The 24892-nt window shown below is 35.3% G+C and overlaps 1 protein-coding gene across 4 annotated transcripts in view; it reads right to left on the minus strand.

The window, feature by feature from the left end:
- IBTK (inhibitor of Bruton tyrosine kinase) overlaps positions 1–24892 on the minus strand; it is a 100814-nt gene that overhangs the window by 13270 nt on the left and 62652 nt on the right. For all 4 annotated transcript variants that reach the window (XR_011258754.1, XR_011258753.1, XM_069598966.1 and 1 more), the window contains exons 19-25: positions 24474–24534; positions 16851–16972; positions 15379–15491; positions 13337–13485; positions 10716–10879; positions 9545–9637; positions 8840–8983 (exon numbers count right to left, since the gene is read on the minus strand). Coding sequence is in view for 2 of the 4 variants with exons in the window: in XM_069598966.1 (XP_069455067.1) it covers positions 8840–8983; positions 9545–9637; positions 10716–10879; positions 13337–13485; positions 15379–15491; positions 16851–16972; positions 24474–24534 (846 nt within the window). In the remaining 2 variants the exon portion in view is untranslated. The remainder of the gene's footprint in view (positions 1–8839; positions 8984–9544; positions 9638–10715; positions 10880–13336; positions 13486–15378; positions 15492–16850; positions 16973–24473; positions 24535–24892) is intronic.

Raw genomic sequence — 24892 nt, forward strand, 5'->3', positions numbered from 1 at the left:
AAAAAGAAATCTTTAAAGCAGCCACAGAAACCCAACACAGTATGAACACACCTGGCTCATTTACCAGAAATGAAAGTCAAAGAGAGATGTCTTTAATGTGATGGCGGGGCGGGGTGGGGGAAGGAAGGTCCCCCCACTTAATTACATTAAAAAAAGCATCAACCAAGCTAAGCCATAATGGATGCCTGACCCAAAGGACCATAAACACTGGTTGTTTTAAGCTACTGTTTAAGGTAATTGGTTACAAAGCAATAGATAATACAAGATAACAATTTCAAAGGACAATAAATATAACTATGCAAATAAATTTGACAATTTATAAGAAATGGACATACCTTACTCAAAGATAACAAAAAATAAAATAGAATATCTGTATAAACCTGTATCTAAAAAACTGAATTAATCCCACCAGCTTTTTATTGTAGAAACTAACAAATTGATTCTAAAATTTATATGAGAATACAAAAACCTAGATTAGCCAACACTATCTTAAAAAAGAAATACAAAACTGGAAAAAGATAAAACAAGTTACTGTAATCAAGACAGTGTGGTATTGACATAATTATTAACAGATCAATGGAATAGATTAGAGAACTCAGTAACAGACCCTCATGTGATAGTTACTTTACTTTCAATAATGGAACTGCTAAAGCAAACAAGTGGGAAAAGTGTTTTTTATAGTAGAAAATAAAAAGACCTTTATTTCACACCATACCCCTCAAATTATTTCAAGATGAATTACAAACCTAATGTAAAAGCTAAGTGTCCTGGAAGAAAATTGAATTACAGACAACGTAAAAGCTAAATGTCCCAAAAGAAAACAGATTATCTTCATGACTTGGTGGCAAGCAAAGGTTTCTTTGGACATAACCAGCAATGACCATCAAATGAAGGAATGATAAATTAGAGTTAACCAAATCAAAAACTTCTGCTTATTAGAAGATATCATTAAGAAAATAAAAAATATCTGTAAAACATACATCTGACAAACAACTTTTTTTTGGACAAGCCAAATCTAAGATTTATATAAATGTGGTTGAAATTAAAAATAGAAAAAATAATTCTGAAAAAAAAAAACAAAATCAGAGAAACTGCACTATCTGATTTTAATATTTATAAAAAGTTATCACCAACAAGTCAGTCTATATGGGCATAAACACATGCATGTAAGTCATATGGAACTGAGTAGAGTCCAGAATTAGACCCACACATACATGGTCAACTGAGTTCTACCAAAACTGCCAAGTGATAAAATAGAGCAAGGGCAATCTTTTCAGTAAGTTCTGTTGGAACAACTAGATATCTGCATGAGGAAATAAACAAAAACCTTGCCCTGTACCTTACCCACATACAAAGAGACACTTAATAACAAAAGCTAAACTAAGGAAACATCTACATCAAAACAAAAAATGTTTGTAACCTTAGTCAAAGACATGGAGATACTAATACCATCTCCTTCCTTATAAAGGTTGCTATGTGGATTGAATGTTAACTTATGGTAAAATATTTAACAGTACCTGATACAAAGAAATGCTATGTAAGTCTGTTACTATCCACATTTTCATGGCATTTAACAAAGTTTGCTTAAAGAAAAAAAGACAATGAGAACACAAATTCTGATATGAAGAAATATAGTCAATTAACAGGCATAATATCTTTCCTTCCTAAAGCCTGACTTAGAAAAAAATCCAGAAATGTAACTTTTTCACTATTCATCCTAAGCATCATTTTCAGAATCCTTAATAAGTCAATATTATAAATAACAATATAAAAAATTTCCTAGTCAGATATTAATTTCATGTTTTATTTCCTCAGAAAACAAAGTGAATACAAATGCTAACCAGTTAATTGCTCCCAAAACTAAATTCATACTTTGAAGAAACCATAAAATCCACACCAGATTAAATTCATAAACTATTTGGGGTTCTCCATAAAAGATTAGCAAAGCCTTCTAAAATCCTATTATCTTATCCGAATTCAGGGACTCAGTTCAGTCGCTCAGTCATGTCCGACTCTTTGCAACCCCATGGACTGTAGCACCCCAGGCTTCCCTGTCCATCACCAACTCCCGGAGCTTACTCAAACTCATGTTTATTGAGTCAGTGATATCATCCAACCATCTCATCCTCTGTCGTTCCCTTCTCCTCCTGCCTTCAGTCCTTCCCAGCATCAGGGTATTTTCAAATGAGTCAGTTCTTCACATCAGGTGGCCAAAGTACTGGAGTTTCAGCTTCAACATCAGTCTTTCCAATGACTATTCAAGACTGATTTCCTTTAGGATGGACTGGCTGGATCTCCTTGCTGTCCAAGGGACTCAAGAGTCTTCTCCAACACCACACTTCAAAAGCATCAATTCTTCAGCACTCAGCTTTCTTTATGAACTCCAACTCTCACATCCATACATGACCACTGGAAAAACCATAGCTCTGACTAGACAGATCTGAGTCAGCAAAGTAATGTCTCTGCTTTTTAATATGTTGTCTAGGTTGGTCATAGCTTTTCTTCCAAGGAGCAAGCATCTTTTAACTTCATGGCTGCAGTGACCACCTGCAGTGATTTTGGAGCCCAAGAAAATCAAGTCTCTGTTTCCATTGTTTCCCCATGAAGGGATGGGACCAGATGCCATGATTTAGTTTTCTGAATGTTGAGTTTTAAGCCAGCTTTTTCACTCTCCTCTTTCACTTTCCAGAGGCTCTTCCATTCCTCTTCACTTTCTGCCATAAGGGTGGTGTCATCTGCGTATCTGAGGTTATTGATATTTCTCTCAGCAATCTTGATTCCAGCTTGTGCTTCATCCAGCCTGGCATTTCGCATGATGTACTCTGCATATAAGTTAAATAAGCAGGGTGACAATATACAGCCTTGACATACTCCTTTCCCAATTTGGAACCAGTCTGTTGTTCCATGTCTGGTTCTAAATGTTGCTTCTTGACCTGCGTACAGATTTCTCAGGAGGCACGTCAGGTGGTCTGGTATTCCCATCTCTTTCAGAATTTTCCACAGTTTGTTGTGATCTACACAAATGCTTTGGCATAGTCAATAAAGCAGAAGTAGATGTTTTTCTGGAACTCTCTTGCTTTTTTGATGATCCAACGGATGTTGGCAATTTGATCTCTGGTTCCTCTGCCTTTTCTAAATCCATCTTGAACATCTGGAAGTTCATGGTTCATGTACTTTTGAAGCCTGGCTTGGAGAATTTTGAGCATTACTTTGCTAGCATGTGAAATGACTGCAATTATGTGGTAGTTTGAACATTCTTTGGCATTGCCTTTCTTTGGGATTGGAATGAAAACTGAACTCTTCCAGTACTGTAGCCACGGCTGAATTTCCCAAATTTCCTGGCATATTGAGTGCAACACTTTCACAGCATCATCTTTTAGGATTTGAAATAGCTGAACTGGAATTCCATCACCTCCACTAGCTTTGTTCATAGTGATGCTTCCTAAGGCCCACTTGACTTCACATTCCAGGATGTCTGGCTCTAGGTGAGTGATCACACCATCGTGGTTATCTGGGTCATGAAGATCTTTTTTCTATAGTTCCTCTGTGTCTTCTTGCCACCTCTTCTTGTATCTTCTGCTTCTCTTAGGCCCATACCATATCTGTCCTTTATTATGCTCATCTTTGCATGAAACATTCTTATCTGAATAACTGATACATATCTGATATCTAATATATATCTGATTCTGGCCTAACCACCAAAACACTTTTATATGCATCACTTTATGTAATCTTTACAACAATGCTCCTTTACATATTTTCATCATCCTAAATTTAAAAGAGCACAACCAAAGCTGAGGCATTTGAATGACCCTCAGATCACCAGAGATAAGCAGAACTGGGATCCAACCCCAGTTCTTAATGATCACAAAATTCATGCTTCGCCATCTAGTCTAACACTGGCTTCAATAAGAATCAAAATAATACTCCTTATAAAGTGCCAAAGATGGAAGGAAAATGATGATTCACACTTAGTTTTGTTATTATGAGCTAATAAGCATCTATTCATAATAAAATCAGCTGAAACCTTCTATCAAATTTCTACCTGCTCAATAATTAAATACAACTGCCTCACATAAGGTTTTTCTAAGGAAAAAAACTCACTAATAACTCAATACATGCTAAAGAAATCAATCATGTGAACATATTACAAATAAAGTTACATTTTATTTATAAACTAATGGTTAATATTTATATTATACAATGCTTAAGGTGCTCTTCTAAATGTGTTTCATTAACTCTGTTTACTCTTCACAATATCCTTGTGAAATAGGTCCTGTTTTTAGCCTATTTATGAACAAGAAAACAGAGAAAGATTAAATAATTGATCTGACAGAGAAAGACTGAAAAGTCAGATTAAACACTTAATCTGAATTCACACTGCTACTAGGCAATAGATCCACATTTTAAAGTTCAGGCAAGGTTGACTCCTGATTACCAGGCTTAATCACTATACTACTATGTTCACAGAAAGTCATTTACCCTATGCAAAATTCTTAAATCATATGAGAGAGATTTTCCTTACAGATTTATCAGAAATATGATCTACCAAGGCATTCACATTAAAGATATTTCTTCAAAAGGAACTTACCTGACTTTGACTTTATCAGAAAATTTTCTTCAAAGCACATACATCGGCAGAACATTAAAAAATTAAACACAAAGAACCACACCCCATTTCCTTACCAACTCTCTTTTCCTCCCCAAAATACACATACCTGAAAGTTTCTACTGGCAAACAACACAACTATGCTATAAAATACTTTGTATTATTAGTCACTGGGAACACTGCTGGCAAACACTCTGCCAAAAAAATCTGATGAATGTCTTTTGTAAGTAATTCATGTCTCTAGATACAGAAACTTCACAATCATCTGTATAAAAACCACAAGATGTCAGATTCACCTTAGTGGTAATTTGCAAACTTCTAGATGTGGTAAATAGTGTACACCCTAAAAAAAATTATTTCTTTCATAGCTATTTTATGATAACATCTCCTTAAGAATAAATGTAGGTAACAATGCTTACTTACAAGATATCTTATATTCACGTTTATTAATCATGCATAGTGGTTACTTATAAAATGTCTTATGCAGACTTCTTTAAATGAATTCTATTATTCTTTCCACTGATCATGCCATAATTTGAAACAGTGTCTGATGTCTGATTTCCCACAATTTTACTTTCCTAACTCAAAGGCTCTGGCTCTTTTCCATTTTAGCAGCCAGAGAAACTTAAGAAGCATTTGCAGACATTTGTAGCCACATAAAAAATTAATCAACATTTTTTTCTCAACTAAGGAAGCTCTAAAAATTGTGCTTTTAATGAGCAAAATTTCTAGCTAAAAAGTTAAGCAACTGAACTTAGTTTATAGGTTAGCTCAAAATGGAATTTGGAAGAAGTTACAGTCATACAGCCAGGCCACAAAGATCATGCATTCTTCCACTCAAGATGGCTGGTGAGAAATGTAGTTTTATTTCTCCAAGTAAAATAAAGGATAATGAAAAGTGATCAGCTCCCATATGCACTTGGTGTTTTCACAACAGATTTAAAAGTCAACTGGTTAGAATTTCACTGTAACGCAAAAACCAGTTATTTTTCATATTTAGCACTGTCACACCTACCTGCACGCAGCAGGAGTACTGTTACATACTGGAAGTCGTCACACAGACTAGTGCATGAATGGGTGCACAAACTAAGCAAATCCCCTACCGCAAGCAGTAGACTTAGGGCTAATCTGCGATTTGCTAATGGACTGCACATTAAGCTTATTATTAAGAAGTTGTTGTTTAGTTGCTAAGTTGTGTCTGACTCTTTTACAACCCCATGGACTGTATGTAGCCTGCCAAGCTCCTCTATTCTTGGGATCTCCCAGGCAAGAATATGGGAGTGGGTTGCACTTTCCTCCTCCAGGGGATTTTCCCAACCCAGGGGTCAAAAACCACACCTCCTATATTGGAGGTGGATTCTTTACTGCTGAGTTACCAGGGAAGCCCGTTACTAAGATAAAAAAAGAATAAAAACATCCTTTAATAATTAAGAAAAATCACATTAGATGATTCATCAGGAGATGAGAAGTAGTTGAAAAAAATCACTATAGCAATGAATATATTCCATATATACAATCTGTAAATCAAATCAAATTAAAATGCTAATTTCATATTAATTTTCTACTTTTTTCAAAGCTGAGCAAATTTTAAATTCTACCAACTTTATTTCGACCAATATTTACAAGAGATATCCTCAGAAAAACAAAGACCAACATTTACAAGAGAGATCCTCAGAAAAACAAATCTATTCCTTTTTTTTCTAATATGATTTCTAGAGAAAATAGTAAGGAAGAAAGTATCAAATAGCATACAAGTTGTTCCTAGACTTGGATTGCAGATTCACAATTAATAAAAGAGCCCACCAAGTAGCCCTTATAATGTATCAAAAAAGAACCCCACATCAAGGCACTTCACTATGAAATTTAAGAACACCAGAGATAAAAAGGGGGAAGGGGGGAAAGAAACTGGTAACATATTAAGAGTTAGGAATTGGAATGGCATTAGACTTCCCAACAGAAATAAAAAAAAGGAACTCTACGAATGATTTCCAACTCAGAATTCTGTTCCCATCTATCAGTCAAAGGTGGCAAGAATAAAAACATTTTCAAAGTTATAAGAGCTCCAAAAATGTACATCCTATACACTCTTTATCAGAAAACTACTGGTTTTGATGTGGAGTTTGCTACCTCAAATCAAAGAGTAAGCCAAGAAATCAAAATACACAGCCTCTAAGAAACTGGGGATCAAACACTGGAAGGAAGCAAAGGAAATCCCCAGGATGACAATTAAGAGAAGTCTCAAGATCATGGTATTATTAAGCATGCCTGAAAAAGGCCTAGTTCAGACCAGAGAACTCAAGAGTTCTAAATGAAAATGTTTCCAATAAAAAACAAAAGTCATAAGTAATCTGGGATGTTTCCCAGTAAGGGAATTAGTTATTAGTTATTCCAGGGAAAAATAAAAGCGTAAAAAAGGAACTAATTCTTTATTGGGGTTGGAATAAACTCTGGTGTTTGAAATAGATTCTAAAACAAGAGTTGGATTAAGTCTATTAGTTGGATTTCCCAACTTGAGTGATCATTGTTTTGTTCCCCCTGTTCATTTACGTTTTGTTTTTTAATAAGGAAACTGGTTGATGGCATGGCTGAAATTGTATTTACTAAGCCCAAAGCTTCCTCGGGCTTCCTAGGTGGCACTAGTTGTAAAGAACCTGCCTGCCAATGCAGGAAACATAAGAGACACAGGTTTGATCCCTGGGTTGGGAAGATCCCCTGCAAAGAGAATGGCAACCCACTCCAGTATTCTTGCCTGGAGAATCCCAAGGCCAGAGGAGCCTGGTGGGCTTTGGTCCGAGGGGTGGCAGAATCAGATATGACTGACATGACAGCAGAAAGCTTCCTCATGTGCTTAGTTAACTGGCTCAAACTGCAATATGTTTAGTATCTTGAGAACTAATTTAAGAAGGGTTTTTTTTTTTGGTCTTTTCCATACTTTTGTTTAGGAAAAACATTAACTCTATTTTAACAGCTACTCCATAAACCTAATAGAGGCAGTGATCAAATTACTTTTGTATATTGCCTTATCAGAAACTAGAACATGCCTTGCATGTAGAAGCTACACAACAAATACCAATGAATTGAAACATTCTACTAAACCCATTCCCTCAAGTTTTACTCTTTTCTTTTTCACTTGGGTTTTCTCATGTCCTCTTTTTTCTGTGATCAAGTTTTAGATTTACTAGTGGTTCTGACATTTAGTCTTCCCGATGACAATCAAAATAAAATGACTTGCCACTCTCTTCAAAATAATTTGCATTTTAATTGGGAAAAAATATTCTTCTTACAAATAGGAAAAAAGTGGCATAAGAAGCAATGCAAGGATCTCCCCACGACCCCTCCTCCCCAATTAAGGGTAATCTCTAGTACCCTCTTCTGTGCTTGGGACAGCAACAGAGTCCTGCCCTTCGTATTTCCATGTATTTTCCCTCTAAAATTCGTTTCCACATATTCTATTAGTGGACTTCCCTGGTGGTATGGAGGCTACCAATCCAGGGGACATAGATTCAATCCCTGGTCCAGGAAGATTCCACATGCCACAGAGCAGCTGGGCCTAAGCACCACAACTACTGAGCCCACCCGCCACAACCAGAGAATGCCCAAGCATACTGATGAGGACCCAGTGCAGCCAAAAATAAATAAAATTTTTTTAAGCCTATTATGATATTAGTTGCCAAAAAAGGAGGATGGAAGGGAAGCAGGAAGTACAATCTATTTTACATATCTCAAAATTGCCATCTGAACTCTTTGGAAATGACTCCTATTAATGCTGCATTTATGGTTAAATTCTAATGGAGAAAACTATATAACATATTGTTAACTAAACAGCCCTGCTTAAAAGTGACAATGACAAGCTATGATAACATGATACATACAGGGAATGTGCAAAGAAATTAGGGTGCTAGAGGAGATTTATCAAACTTCTCCATGATATATATTATTTTTATAAAACAATGAAAAAAATAATGCTCTCAAATTACTTTAGCAAAAAACATTAAAATACCAAGAATAAATTTTATCTACACATATAAAAAAATTTGAAAATCATGATATACTTGTCAAAACAAACAAAAAAATAAAGCATTTCCCAAGGTCTGATTCAAAACATAAAAGCAAAGGGGGAACAAAATATTTGAAAAAACAGGTGGGGGGAAAAAAAACACAAAAACCAAAGCCAAGAACCACCTTAAAAGCTAATGTACAAAGCTTATTTTAATAAAAATTAGAGCATACCATGCATTCGCTGGCTTGGGGCTTTTTGAAGGAGCACTTAAAGCTGTTTCCATGTTATTCATTCCTGAATTATTATCTTTGGTAGTCATTGCAATCATTTTTCGTTGCTTCTGAGAAAGTTTAACTCCATGAGAAATCATTTTTCTAGAAATTAAATTAAATCAATCAGTTTTACTGCTTCTGAGAAAGTTTAATTCCATAAAAACTACTTTTGCTAGAAATTTCTGCTTAAGAATACAAGTAATTATATTGCTTTGTGTTTATTTGTTGACATTTTACTATTACTAGATCAACATGACCACAAGTTTCAACAGTGACCATATATATGTGTGTGTGTGTATATATATATATATATATATAATCAGTTTATACTACCAAGGATAAAGTAATAGCTACAATGAGCCCTTGTAATAGTGTGCATAACACTTGTATCAGAAATAGCCTATACTGATTATTTTAGAGGCCAATTCCTGGCATATAATATTGTATTCCACAAGAGCTAGACTATCAACCCAACTCAATCTTTATCACATACTTAAGAAATAATGTTATGGAGGCTAAATTACCTATTTAGAAAAGAGCTTAGAACTAACTTTAACATCAAATGAAGAAAAATAACAGGAAAGATCCAGTAGGTCTATCTAATTCTTTAGGGCAAAACTATAATACAACATGTTCTTTCCTTTTTATGATTTTGTAACCAACCCCAAATTTGTCTTTGGTGTAGTTCCACACTTTTGTCTGCTTTCTTCAATTTGCATGATGGTTCTGAGATCCATGACAGGAGGGCTGACAGGACTAAAAGACATATAAAGGTTACTTTACAACCCATTCGTTACTTTATACCCAAATATTACTGAAACTGTAAATTATATATAACATCATTAATGAGAGGACAATTTAGGTCCATTTTGTCAGCTGTGGTCAACTTCAAAAAGGATAAATGAAAGCTACTTTTATATATACATACATAAGTAATAATTAAAATGTATCTAAAGTCAAATGTTAAGTGATACATTTTAATAAAGCAGTCTAACATTAATGATTAGAAGATGCTTCCAAGTGTTCCCACAAGTATGTTTACTTAGGCAAAAAAATCTGTAACTACTTTCTGACTATCTTTAGCTCATGAACCATCATAAACCAGGACATCATAATCTTTATTCCAACTGTGCAATAGAGCATATTTCAAAATATTTACACAAATGTTCCAGATGATAGTATAACTAGTAAGGCAATTAACAGTTTTAAGCCTATAATAAACCATACTAGGTAATAAAGATGAAGAACAACCTCAATAAGCATTTTGAAAGAATACTGTATTTTAATTATATTTACTCCTTCAGTTTTAAAAACTGGATTTTCTAAATAAAAGAAAATTATGGATAGAATATATAGGTAAGTTAAAACTACAGTATAACATTAAATGAGTATCTTCTGACAGTAACTGTGAATAACAACACATTTTATGAGATCTTAAATACCCTTTAATGTGCTAAAGAAAAGATAAAGTAAGCCTATAAAAGACAAAATGGTCTTCCTGAGTGGGTGTTTTTACTAATATACACTATTCATTAGGAAAAAAACGGTGGTATCAAGGCACTGTGTGCATATATGTGTTTGCTACGGAGGATTTACTAGTATTCATTAATGACACCACAAAGGCAACTATATTTTGTCTGGAAAAAGAGCCTATTTTAGCTGATTAGTAATTTGTATGCACTTTAGCTGGTAATTTGTATGCAGTTAGATAATTTTCTCTATACTAGAAATTTATATTAATATTTTTAAATGTGCTCCATTAAATTTTTCATTTGACTAAAAATGAATGATATTTTGCTGACAAGTACAGTACAGAACAAAATAAAAATCCTACCTGAAAGAGCCAGAAACCCAACTGGAAGAGCTTGTAGTATCAATTCTGTTACTGGGAATGGGCTGTGGAGCAGTTATTTTAAGTACTGGTGATTTTTCCCATGGTTTTAAATCTTCCCTAAAATATGCAGGAGGTGTACCATTAACATATGATTTAATTTTCCCCTAGAGGTAAAAAAAAAAAAAAAAAAATTTTTTAATTGAGTAATAGCAGGCACCCCTAGCATAGCAGTTTACATACAGTTGGTACTCAGTAAATACTGGTTAAACTATATTAAAGAATAAAATTTTATGACAATAATCATCTAACACTTTTAATTCACTTCTTCTATAGGTTAGTATCTTAATCAGTTTTCAAATCCTCAGTGGCTATAACCTAATTACTGGAAGCTTTGGGAATAATTTTTAGGGAAATAAATCTGCATATGAAATCCCTATTTACATGAGCATTAAAGAAAAATGTTAATAAATATAAGTGGTTCAAATAAGATATGAAGCAGTAACCAAAATTAATGTCCATGATTTGAAGATGAAAAAAAATCAAAGTTTTGTATAAATGTCACACAATTTACTCTGAATATACTTAAAGGACTCTGAATAAAATGAAAGCCAAACAATATTGTCACTTCAAAAGGGATGCTAAAACTATTGCTATTAAAAGAGGTCAAGGAAGTTATTGAAATAGTTATTTCCATTGCCAGGATAGATTCTTCTACTACTGCTAGAAAGGCACTTCAACCTTCATTTAAACCTCGACTGTCTTCCAGACCAACCTTAGCGTAATATGAATTGCCCCCAAACTTCTACTCTACATAAAAAAATTTAATAAAAACTTGTTTTTTATCAATGCTTGAGGCCTAGAAGACTCTTAATAAAGGGTACATTTTCTGAGGTCTCACAAATTTCTAGATATTCTAATATGTTTTGTGAATGTACAGAGGTTAAAAAAAAAATCTGGTAAGTTAGATGTTTTAATTCCCTACAGATTAACAACTATGGAGTAAAATGTTAAGAGATGTCTAAAATATGGCCTCCCAGAGTTGGCCAGACTAGGAGTTCAGCAGCGTGGTGTCAATTATGCTAGACTGGAAGAGCTCTAATCCTAGGGCTTCCCTGTGGCTCAGCTGGTAAAGAATACGCCTGCACTGCGGGAGACCTGGGTTCGAGGCCTGGGTTGGGAAAATCTCCTGGAGAAGGGAAAGGCTACCCACTCCAGTATTCTGGCCTGGAGAATTCCATGGACTCTGTAGTCCATGGGGTCGCAAAGAGTCGGACACAACTGAGTGACTCTATTTCAGATTGCATTGTTCTTAAATACCATGGAGAAAAGATACTAAACAGATTTTGCAATTCAGCTCATTTTCAAAATCACTTTCCCTAGTTTTCACTACTTCTGCTACTACTACTAAGTCGCTTCAGTCGTGTCCGGCTCTGTGCGACCCCACAGATGGCAGCCCACCAGGCACCCGTCCCTGGGATTCTCCAGGCAAGAACACTGGAGTGGGTTGCCATTTCCTTCTCCAGTTTTCCTTTAAAATTGGAGGAAGTTACAGCTCAGTACACACCGGCAAAATTGTATCCGACTCTTTGTGACCCCATGGACTGTAGCCCACCAGGCTCCTCTGTCCATGGAATTCTCTAGGCAAGAATACTGGAGTAGGTTGCCATTGCCTTCTCCATCCTTAGTTTTTAGCTGGTGTTAACTGACATTCCACAAAATAAATTTTAAGTAATCCAGCCATGAATATAGGTGGTGCTACTGGTAAGGAATCTGCAGGAGACACAAGAGACATGGGCTCAATTCCTGCATCAGGAAGATGTCTGGAGTAGGAAATGGCAACCCACTCCAGTATTCTTACCTGGAAAATTCCATGAACAAAGGAGCCTGGTGGGCTACAGTCTATGGGGTTGCAAAGAGTCAGACACGACTGAGCAACTACACATACACGTATATTTCAACTGCCTATACAGTATTGTTACACTTTACATCAATATTATATTTAATGTAGAAAGATTAGAAATATAACATCATAAAGAGCTCAACACTGTCATTAAGAGGAAAACATTAGGCAAATTTGACAAAATTAATACTACAGGTATTATGTCACTAATTATATATATATATATATATATATATATATATGTGTGTGTGTGTGTGTATATATATATATAATAAACCAGTTAGAGGAGTGTTTTAGAGTAAAACACTCGTAAAAAAAAGCCCAGTAAAAAAAGCTAGGTTCTTAGTAGCTCAGCTGGTGAAGAATCTGCCAGCAATGCAGGAGACCTCAGTTCAATTCCTGGGTCAGGAAGATCTCCTGGAGAAGGGATAGGTTACCCACTCCAGTATTCTTGGGCTTCCCTGGTGGCTCAGCTGGTAAAGAATCTGCCTGCAATGCGGGAGATCTGGGTTCAATCCTGGGTTGGAAGATCCTCTGGAGAAGGGAACAGTTACCCACTCCAGTATTCTGGCCTGCAGAATTCCATGGACTGTAGAGCCCATGGAGTTGCAGAGTCGGACACAACCAAGCAACTTTCACTTTAGAGCAAAAACAATGAAAGACTAAACTGTCTCTAGATTAGAACTTGAACAAAACAGTGCATTAAAAAACAAAGACAAACCTCAGACTTATCTGAATGAAATCCTGTTGTGAAGTCAGGAGACTGCAAATCTCTAGGACTACCCACTCCTGCATAGCTTCCTTCAGAGTCCGATGTCAACAGTTCTGGAAGAGACTCCACAGAATTGGTCTTACCAGACTTTAACAATCCTAAAAGGTAAAAAGTTTTTAAACATGTAAACACATTTACATTAAACATACATGAATTACATTTAAAGAACCAAGTAATTTAATGAAGTAAAAAAACTGAAATGGAGGTTTTAAAACAAGTTTTATTCATTTCAATTACATTATCAATTATAAGGAAGATTATTATTTGGTATCTAATTTAAGAAGTGACTCAGAATATTTTCCCCCATAAAGATAAAAAAGGAAGACAAAAATAAGTAAACTCTATTCTTTTTATAAGAAAGAGTATATTTACTAGTGGAATGTTCCCAAAAGTCAAATATAAATTAATCTAATAAATAATGTCTTCTAACTTTAAGGATCAACACAAATATTAAGTGTTCACATAACTATCCTTGATGAAATTAGCCTCAAACTCAAAATTTCATCAACAATAGTTTTTTTTTTTTGGCCATTAAATTTAACCTTTCAATCATTATTTGCTTTGGCCACAGAAAGAGTAGTATAGCAGGAAGAATACCACAGGGAAATCAAGAAAAAAAATTCTACTTCTGTCTGTTACTACCTGAAATCACATAAAAGTTTTCTGACCTTGCTTCAAGTTTAAAGGAAGGGGCATAAATTAGTTCATTACTAATGTCTCTTCCAACTCTGAAATGCTATGACTCTAACACATGTGCTAACAATACCATTGTTTAAAACAAACCAAATGTCTGCTTTTTCCATAAACCTTTAGGTATTTGGAAAATCACTAGTTCCATGACTGTCTATCCATTTAAATATCTTCCCATCAATGTACCTATGCTTCCTTCTAAGGATGTGAGGTAATTCATCTAACATAGAGAATGAAAAATCACAGAATTTTAAATTTGCAAAGGTCCTAAAATAGGAATCAAGATATGTAGTAAATAAGAAATACCTTTATATTAGCTATCTTTTAAAATATCTTTTATATTACCTAAAACAATTATTCTTCGCATTACTTATTAAACATGTCAAATACCTCATTTGTACTTAAGTTGTTTGTATAAAGCTGACTGACTATGAAAGAAAATACTGTGGATAGAAATTGCACCAGTGTGTCTTACTGCTATAGATACACCTACTATTCCTTGAAGCCATATTGTAGTGTCATTATCTGTTTACACTTCAAATTTTTATCTAAAGAAACTTAAAATTTAGGTAGCTTAATTTAGATCTAATCAGATGAATCTAGAATATAGGGTAGTCTATACCACCATTGGCCTCAACTTCTGAAAACAGAACAAAACGCTGTGAGGGGGTGCTACTCTAGTTTAAAAACACTACAAAAACATTAATAAGCAAAGGCAAGGTCAATCTTAGTAAGACATTAGATTTTCTTTTACATTAAAACAAAAAAGGCTATAAAAACATTTTTGGACAAGTAGGGAAAATTGAGTGTAGACTGTAACACTAGATAGTATTATTAATTAATGTCTTCCAAAGTCTGACCCTCTCCAACCTATCTCCTATCTGCAGAGATCTGATATGGCTGAGCCAAGCTGAACTGTATGCATAAGATATGTGCATTCTTTCTAGGCTTGAAACACTGCCCTATTCTCTTACCATGTCAACCTGCCTCTTCTTCTTAACTAACCTCTCATTACTCTGCAAGAGCCAGCTCAGCTATCACTTTCCTCTAACAGATGTGTCCTCTAACAGATCTTCTCAGACTGCTCTGCATGCCTCTCTTGTGCTCACAGAGCAGATATCAGAGTACTTAACCACAATACACACCATTTTCTGTGGCCTCCCTGAGACAAGGATTATCTGTTTCTGTAGACCCAGCAGATGGCATGCAATAGTATTCAACACATGTTAGATGAATTAGATAAGGAATAGAGTCTTGAAAGATTAGATCAGAAAATATACCCTCAAATAGATTCCACTCACCTGTAGATGGTGGACTCTGAATAATATCTGAAAGATTATAACCTCCAGAACTATCTGACCGTTTACGTGGCTTCTTTTTTGCTTTTGTTTTCGTCTTCTTGACCATACTTTCCCTAGGAAAGAAGCAAACATAAAAGTCATTTTTAAAAAGTTAAGTTAGAGGTAAAACAGAACAATGAAATTTTGAGCAATGGAATACAGCATCTTCATCAAACAGAAAACACAGAAGAATACACATGCTCTGGAGTCCCATGTATCTACGTGGCCCAGAGTTCCACTAAACTTCAATGTGATCCTATCACACTGTAACTCTAGTATTTCCGTGAAAGTCAGAAACAAGCTGGTATATATGAAAATACTTTAAGAAGTAAAATACTGTATATGTTCACATACAAACTATTATAATCTATGATCTGGAACTAGAAATATTTGGTGATAATAAGTCAGATATTTATAAATATCAAGTATCCCAACAGCTACCATCAAACTCCAGAAAAGAGGTTAAAAGAAATTCTTGGAACCAAGAACTTTTCAGAGAGCAACATAGTTGATTATTATACACTTACAGATATATACACTCATATGTAGTAAATTACTTGAACATCCCAAAATTTTAACAGGTCATTTACCAAGTAAGGGGAAAGAAATTCTATAACCAGATGATACACTAGCCTGAAACACAGACTGGAAATTCTAAACCTGACTTGTCAAACAGTCAACAGGGAGATTATGTAGAAGCTGGGATATTTTATTGGAGGACTCCCAAATGCCAGGCACTACAGGTCATGTCTCTTGAACTGGTAGGGTTCTCTATACTAAGGGATCTAGAGGAATGGCTGATGAATCCCCTTGGTTCACCCTCCCCAGAAGGCACACCTTTTCTCTTCTATCAAGGGAGGAGAGGCATTTATTTGGTTCAGGAATAGATCAATGCTTTTTGAATAATTCTCAAACAATGCTCTTTTTGAAATCCAACCACGTACACTGCTCTTCATAAACACAGTGCCTCTACTTCTTAAGCCTGTCAAGAATTCTGTTTCAGTCTTTTCTGTTCTAAGTCATTATTGCTCAACAACCACTTTCCAACTTCCAAAACATTAGCATCTCCTGACTGCCGTTTGCTCCTTTCCCGTTCTCTCTACTCTAGCACAATATGCCCTTTTCATTTCTTTACTATGCTCTCTACAGGGTTTGGAAAGGTACTGAAGATAATTGCACTTATTCAACCCAACATATTAAACTGGAAGGCTATATTCCTTTTATGCTTATGCTTAATTTTGTTATATCTGCAAATATTAATTATGCATTCATATCAAGGCTAAGAATGAACATAATACCTATTTTCTATGTTAATTCTGTAAAAATTAAAAAATTTTCTTTCAGTGTCAATACAAAACTGCCAATAGTGTCCAAGATTGGAAATGGGGGAAGGAGAAAAGAAACAGAAAAAAAAATCCAAATCTAAAGCTTACGAGTAATTCTGTTCCATATTTACTTCTTCTTTCAAAAAGATATCTCCATCTTCTACATCCAAATAGCTAATATCTGGTCCATCTTGATATGGTGTAATGACTCTTCTCTCCATTGCTGGAATCTATAAGAAAAAAGATGTTACTTTTTTCTTATAAATTCTACAAAATGTGTAGAGGAATGACATCACCTACCTTTCTCTCACCCCTTCAATCTACAACCAGTAAAACAGAGCTCAAGAAAGGTGCTTCTGTCCAACACACTAGGACACCAGAGATTTCCGCACATCTGTACATCTAAAGGTATAGGTTGGAACACACAGAGGAAGGAGGCAGAACCCCTAAGAGTGGAGTCTGTGCCTGTGATCCTGGGCCTCTAACCACGGCAGTTGAGTCCATAGCTTCAGGGAACCGAGAAGCAGCAGGCAAGGTGGTACACACATCTCTAGCCTCCTGAAAGGAGTGGTGGTGCTCACAACCACAGGTTACTGGGTAGCAGCGCCAGTGGGCCCCGGAAGCCAGCCCTCAACCCCCACCTCCCACCGTGGTGGAGCCCAGAAACCTTATACGACAGCAGACACAGTGGAGACGCCTGTGAAACTGTGCCTCCTGCCACTCTCATGCTCCTCCTCCCCCTGTGCAGAGGAGACCGTCACAAAGAATCCCAGACACTGGGGAGGGGCCCGACATCCCAATGATGACAGCAGCTCTGGCTGAAGGAAGGCAGTACGGATCAGGGAGGCACAGAAGGAAGAGTGATGGCACTGAGGCACCCTTCTCACAGAGCCACTGGGAGCTGCAAAGTGCCAACTAGAAAATGTTATCGGACGCAACTCAGGGAAGAAACCAAAACCTAGTGTTACAGTGCCACCTACTGGAAAACAAAAGTAAGGACTCTAACTTCCAACCTATCGTTAACTTCAAATGCACCTGCAGAGGAATAATTCATCAAGCACTATATACAACCACAATAAAACAATATCACAAAAAAGAAAATAATTCTCCAGAAACCAAACTGAATCACAGAGTATTTCAATATAACTGAAAGATAATTCAAAATAGCTGCTAACTCAAAGAGCTACAAGAAAAGTCAGAAAGGTGGTTTAATGAGCTCAGGAATAAAATTAATGAACAGAAGAAATACTTTACCAAAAAGATAGAAACTCCAAAAAGAGAACCAAACAAACACTGGAACTAAAGAATCCAACAAATGACATAACGAATGCATTAGAAAGAAATAGAAGTAGAGTTAATATATGGAAGAAAGAATTAGCAAGCTCAAAGACAGAAATCTTGAGATGATACAAGTATAAGAAATAGGAGAAACAAAATATTAAAAAATGAGGAAATTCCTCAAGACCTATCTCTTTTAGAAGGACAACACTAAGGTAATCAGTAACCCAAAAGGAGAAGAGAGGGAGAAGGCAGCAGAGCACTTAATTAAAGAAATAACAGCTGAGAAAGTCCCAAATCTGGGGAAGGAACTGGATAAACAAGCACATGAAATTAAGAGAACACCAAATTACCTCATACAAAATGACCTTCTCCAAGACAGCTAATAAATGATAAAGTTGTTAAGAGTAAATAGCAAAGTTTTTTAAAGGCAGGCAGTATAAAAAGGATGGTGGCCTATAAAGGAACCTCCACTAGGCTATCAACAGATGTCTCAGCAGAAACTCTACAGGCGAGGAGGGAGTGAAATGACAGTCTCAAAATACTAAAAGATCAATAACTGTGAGCCAAGAATATTCTATCTGGGAAAGATATCATTTAAATATGACAGAGAGAGAAGGTTTTCTCCAATGAACAAGCTGAGGGAGTTCATCAACATTAGACCTGCATAACAAGACATATTGAAAGCAGTACTTTAATAGAGACAGAAGTAAATAAAACTTTGAGCAAGATGATAAATAGAACCAGGACACTGTAGAGCATAAAGGTTAAATGGAGAAAAAAGAAAAAAAACTATAAGCCATTGCTGTTTGGTAACAAACTCACAACATAAAAAGGGATAATTTGAGAAAGCAAAAACAAAAAAGAGGATGAGAAAAACTGAACAGGTAAGCAAGGTAACATACTATGAGCAGAAAAAAGACTTTTTCTATGAGATGTTTTTTACAAAGCTCAGGACAACCACAAAACTTTACGTTACAGAGCAGAGAGATGAAACATAAAAAAAGAAAGCACTGAGAAAAAGACCAAAGAAACCTCCACACCAGAATGACAATAACACAAGGAAAAAGAAACAACAGAGATGCCAAGCAACCAAAAAGCAAAACACAAAATTTCAGGACTAAGGCCTCATCTATCAATAATCACCCTAAATGTAATGGGTTTAGGGTGTCTTCATGAATCAGAGGACAGAGACTAGGTGAATGCACCAAAAAATAAGACTCAACTATATGCTACCTCCAGCAGACACACCTCAGCTGTTAGGACAAACACAAGCTCAAAGTGAAGAGATGGAATATTATACTCCAAGCAAATGGCAGCAAAAAGGAAGCAGGTATAGCCACCCTCATATCAGACAAAACAGACTTCACGCCGAAAAATGTAACAGACAAAAAATGGTCAGTATACAGTTATAAAGAGGACAATTCATCAAGAAGACATTGAAGTTACTAATGTATGTGTACCTAACCTAAGAACTACAAAATATATAAAACAACTATTAACCAACACAAAGGGAGAGAAATGACAGCAACAAATAATTGTAGGGAGTACTTACCACCCACTTACATCAAGAGATGGTCTCCCCTGTGGCTCAGCTGGTAAAGAATCTGCCTGCTATGTGGGAGACCTAGGTTCAATCCCGGGGTTGGGAAGATCTCCTGGAGAAAGGAAAGGCTACCCACTCCAGTTATTCTGGCCTGGAGAATTTCATGGACTGTATAGTCCATGGGGTCACAAAGAGCCAGACACATCTGAGCAATTTTCACATACACATCAACAGATAGATCAATCTAGAAGGAAAGTCTACAAGGAAACAGTGGCCTTAACTGAAACATCAGACCCAATGTATTTGACAGATCAGATTTGAACAGAACATTCCATCCAAATGTAGCAGAATATACATTCTTTTCAAATGCGCATGAAACTTAATCAAGTATAAGCTGCATGTTGGGACACAAAAGTCTGAACAGATTTAAGAAACCCAAAATCCTATCAAATATCTTTTCTGATTACAATGGTATACGAAATTAGAAATCAAGAATAAGAACAATAGAAAAATTACAAATATGTAAAAAACAACATGCTGCAGAACAATTGGGTTACTGAAGAAATCAAAGGAGAAACAAAATTCTACCTGAAGACAAATGGAAATATGATAGAGCAAAATCTATAAACAGCAAAAGCAGTACTAAGGGTTTGTAGCAATAAAGGCTTACCTCAAGAAACAAGAAAAACTTACACCTACAGGTACTAGAAAAAGAACAAATGAAGACCAAAGGAAATGAAGACCTTCTAGAAAGAAGGAAATATAAATATAAGAAAGGACAATAGAAAAGATAAAGTAAGAGTTGATTCTTTGAAAAGATAACAAAATTGACAAATTATTAGCTAGACAAAGGAAAAAAGAGAAGGCCTGATAAATAAAAGAAAAAATGATACCAAAAAATGTAAAAGAATATAAGAGAATACAAAAATTGGAAAAGCAAGAGGAAATGGACAAATTCTTAGAATCATAAAACATTCCAAGACTGAATCATGAAGAGACAGAAAATCTGAATTGATGAAACATGAGTACAGAGATTAACACAGTAATCCAAAAGCACCTATAAAACATAGATCCAGGACCAGACTGCTTCATAGGTGAATTCTACAAAATATTCAAAGATTTAATACCTATCCTAAAACTCTTTCAATGAACTGAAATGGAGGGAATGCTTCCTAACTCCTTTTATAAGGCCAATATCACCCTGATACCAAAACCAGACAAAGACAACAAAGAGAAAGAAAATCACATGCCCTTATCTCTGCTGAACAGATACAAAAATCCTCAACAAAATATTAGCAACCTGAATTGAATTATACATCAAAAGAATTATACAGCATGATCAAGTAGGATTTATACCAGGGATATAAGAATGGTTAACATCCTCAAATCAATCAATGTGATATACCACATTAACAAAATAATGCATAAAAATCATGAGATCTTCTCAATAGATGCAGAAAAAGCATTTGACAAAATTCAACACCCATTTAGGATCAAAATTCTCAATAAAGTGGGTATAATATATGAAAAATCTACAACTAAAATACATAATGGCAAAGTATTAAAAGCTATCCTCTAACATCAGGAATAAGACAAGGATGCTGACTCTCACCACTCTTATTCAACACAGTATTAGAAGTGCTAGCCAGAGCAATTAGGCAAGAAAAAATAAGACATCCAAATTGGAAAGAAAGAAGTAAAACTGGCCCTATTTGCAGATGACATGATTTTACACATACATAGATACTCTACACATTCCACCAAAAATCTGTTAGAAATAACAAATGAATACAGCAAAGCAAAGGATGCAAAATCAACATACAAAAATCTGTTGCATTTCTATACACTAAGAATAAGCTATCAGAAAAAGAAATTAAGAAAACAATCACATTTACAATCACAACAAAAAGAATAAAACACCTAAGAAAAGATTTAAACAGGAAGGTGAAAGATCTGTACGTTGAAAACTCTAAGACACTGTCAGAAGAAATTCAAGAAAGTACAAATAAACGGGAAGATATTCCAGTCTCATGAAATGGAAAAATTACCATACTACCTAAAGCAGTCCAACTCAATAAAATCCCTATCAAAATCTCAAGAATATTTTTCACAAAAAATTCTAAAATTTATATGGAACCAAAATAGATGCTGAATAGTCAAAGCAACACTGATTAAAAAGAACAAAGCTGGAGGCATCATGTGCCCTGATTTCAAACTATATTACAAACCCATAGTAATCAAAACCACATGGTATTGGCAGAAAAATAATACAAAGATAAATAAACACTTGCATATATGGACTATTAATTTACAACAAAGGAACAAATATACAATGGAGAAAGGACAATCTCCAATAAATAGCGCTAGGAAAACTGGACAGCCACATGCAAAACAAACTAGACCACTATCACACCATAGACAAAAACTAATTCGCAGTGGATTAAAGGCTTTAAGACCTGAAACAATAAGAGTCCTAAAAAAGAAAACGTAGGTGGCATGCACTGTCATATGAGTCTCCCAGTATCTTTTTAGATGTTTTCTCAGTCAAGGAAAACGAAAACATAAACAAAGTGGATTACATCAAACTAGTTTCTATAGAGCAAAGGAAACCATCAATAAAATGAAAAGACAACCTACCAAATGGGAAGAGATATTTGCAGATGATATATCAAAAAATAACTCATATATATGAATTCAATGATATATTTAACAATAAAAAAACTATCTGATTAAAAAATAAACAGGAGTTGAATACATATTTTTCCAAAGAAGACATATAGATGGCCAACAAGCATATGGAAAGATGTTCAGCATCATTAATTATTAGGGAAATGCAAATCAAGACCACACTGAGATTTCACTGTATACCTATCAGAAAGCTAGGGTCAAAATGACAACACAATATCATATACTGGCAAGGATGTGGAGAAAAGGGAACCCTCACACACTGTTAATGAGACTCTAAATTGGCACAGTCACTAGAGAAGAAGGATGGAGATTCCTAAAAAAATTAAGAACAGATGACCATAACTGGACATGAACAACAAACTGGTTCCAAATAGGAAAAGGAGCACGTCAAGGCCGTACATTGTCACCCTGCTTATTTAACTTATATGCAGAGTACATCATGAGAAACCCTGGGTTGGAAGAAGCACAAGCAGGAATCAAGATTGCCGGAAGAAATATCAATAACCTCAGATATGCAGATGATACCACCCTTAGGGCCGAAAGTGAAGAGGAACTAAAGAGCCTCTTGATGAAAGTGAAAGTGGAGAGTGAAAAAGTTGGCTTAAAGCTCAACATTCAGAAAATTAAGATCATGGTAACCAGTCCCATCACTTCATGGCAGATATATGGGGAAACAATGGAAACTGTAGCTGACTTTATTTTTCTGGGCTCCAAAATCACTGCAGATGATGACTGCAGCCATGAAATTAAAAGACATTTACTCCTTGGAAGGAAAGTTATGACCAACCTAGACTGCATATTCAAAAGAAGAGACATTACTCTGCCAACAAGGGTCTGTCTAGTCAAGGCTATGGTTTTTCCAGTGGTCATGTATGGAATCGAGAGTTGGACTATAAAGAAAGCTGAGCACTGAAGAATTGATGCTTTTGAACTGTGGTGTTGGAGAAGACTCTTGAGAGTCCCTTGGACTGCAAGGAGATCCAACTAGTCCATCCTAAAGATCAGTCCTGGGTATTCACTGGAAGGACTGATGCTGAAGCTGAAACTCCAATACTTTGGCTACCTGATGTGAAGAGCTGACTCATTTGGAAAGACCCTGATACTGGGAAAGATTGAGGGTAGGAGGAAAAGAGGACGACAGAGGATGAGATGGCTGGATGGCATCACCAACTTGATGGACATGGGTTTGGATGGACTCTGGGAGTTGATGGTGGACAGAGAGGCCTGGTGTGCTGTGGTTCATGGGGTTGCAGAGAGTCAGACCTGACTGACTGACTGAACTGCAGTGAACTGAATTGAACCGTATTATAGCCAGGTACTCCACTTCTGGGTTTTCATCCAAAAAAACACTTATTAGTAAAGATATATGCTCTCCTATATTCACTGCAGCATTATTTACAATAGCCAAGATATAGAAGCAATGCATGTACCCATCAAGGGATGAATAGATAAAGAACCTGTGTTATATGCCTTTGCATATATAAATATATACATACACATACAAACATACAATGGAATACTACTCAACCATGAAAAAAGATGAACTCTTGCCATCTGCAACAACATAGATAGACTCTGAGGGTATTATGCTAAGTGAAGTAAGTCAGATGGAGATAGACAAATATTGTATGATTTCACTCATAGATGGAATATGAAACACTAATAAACAAACAAAAACAAAACAAATGAACAAACTAAACCCCCAAATTCTCTTTGTACAGAGAACAGAACAGTGATTATGAGAGGGAAAAGCAGGTGGTGAAACAGGTAAAAGGGATCAACCATATGCTGACAGACAGAAGTTAAATTTTTGGTTGGAAGCAACCTGTAGGGTATACAGAAACAGAAATATAATGCTGTACACAGGAAACTTATACAGTTTTATAAATCAACGTCACCTCAATAAAAATAAATAAAACCATTTAAAGCCCATGTTTTTATAATTTCTGGATCTTTGCTAAATAAAAAATAGCAAAAGACTCTGAAGCTTTCCATAAATTCCATTTATAAAGGAATTTAAATAGAAATTAATTTTATCATTGAACATCTTTAATTTTGATTATCATGTTTACCTGTACAGTGGGTACCTAAGTCTTATGTCCTCATTTTTAAAAGATCATAATGAATCAGAATTCATTAGGAATTTGTTCTACTGAGAAGTTGGGCCAAATATACTGCTTTACTTGATACTGTAACTGAAAAAAAAACATAAACCTTACCATTTTCCGGTAAAACACAGAAAGGTCCTTCAAAACACCATCACTTAAAACATCAAGAGATCTAAAAATAAATTATAAAATTCTATCTTAAGACTCAAGTAATTTAATACCTGGTAAGATTTTCAAATATATAGAGACATTTTATATTGTTGAATAAGTAACATTTATTTCTTTTAATATGTCAGCAGCAACAAACTCTTTTGGGAAGTATGTGTGATTATATATTTCAAATATACAGCAAACATATTAGACAAACACACTGAATAAAACTCAAGCAACTCTTACAAATAATAGAAAAATATTTTCTATCATAATAGAGTATAAATTTTCAACTTTCATTTTCTACAAATTAAAATCCTAAAAAAAAAAAATTAAAATCCTGAAAGAGTAATAATATAATAATATATAATTATATATTA

This window comes from Ovis canadensis, chromosome 8, assembly GCF_042477335.2.
Source record: "Ovis canadensis isolate MfBH-ARS-UI-01 breed Bighorn chromosome 8, ARS-UI_OviCan_v2, whole genome shotgun sequence".
In the NCBI taxonomy this organism is placed as follows: Eukaryota; Metazoa; Chordata; class Mammalia; order Artiodactyla; family Bovidae; genus Ovis; species Ovis canadensis.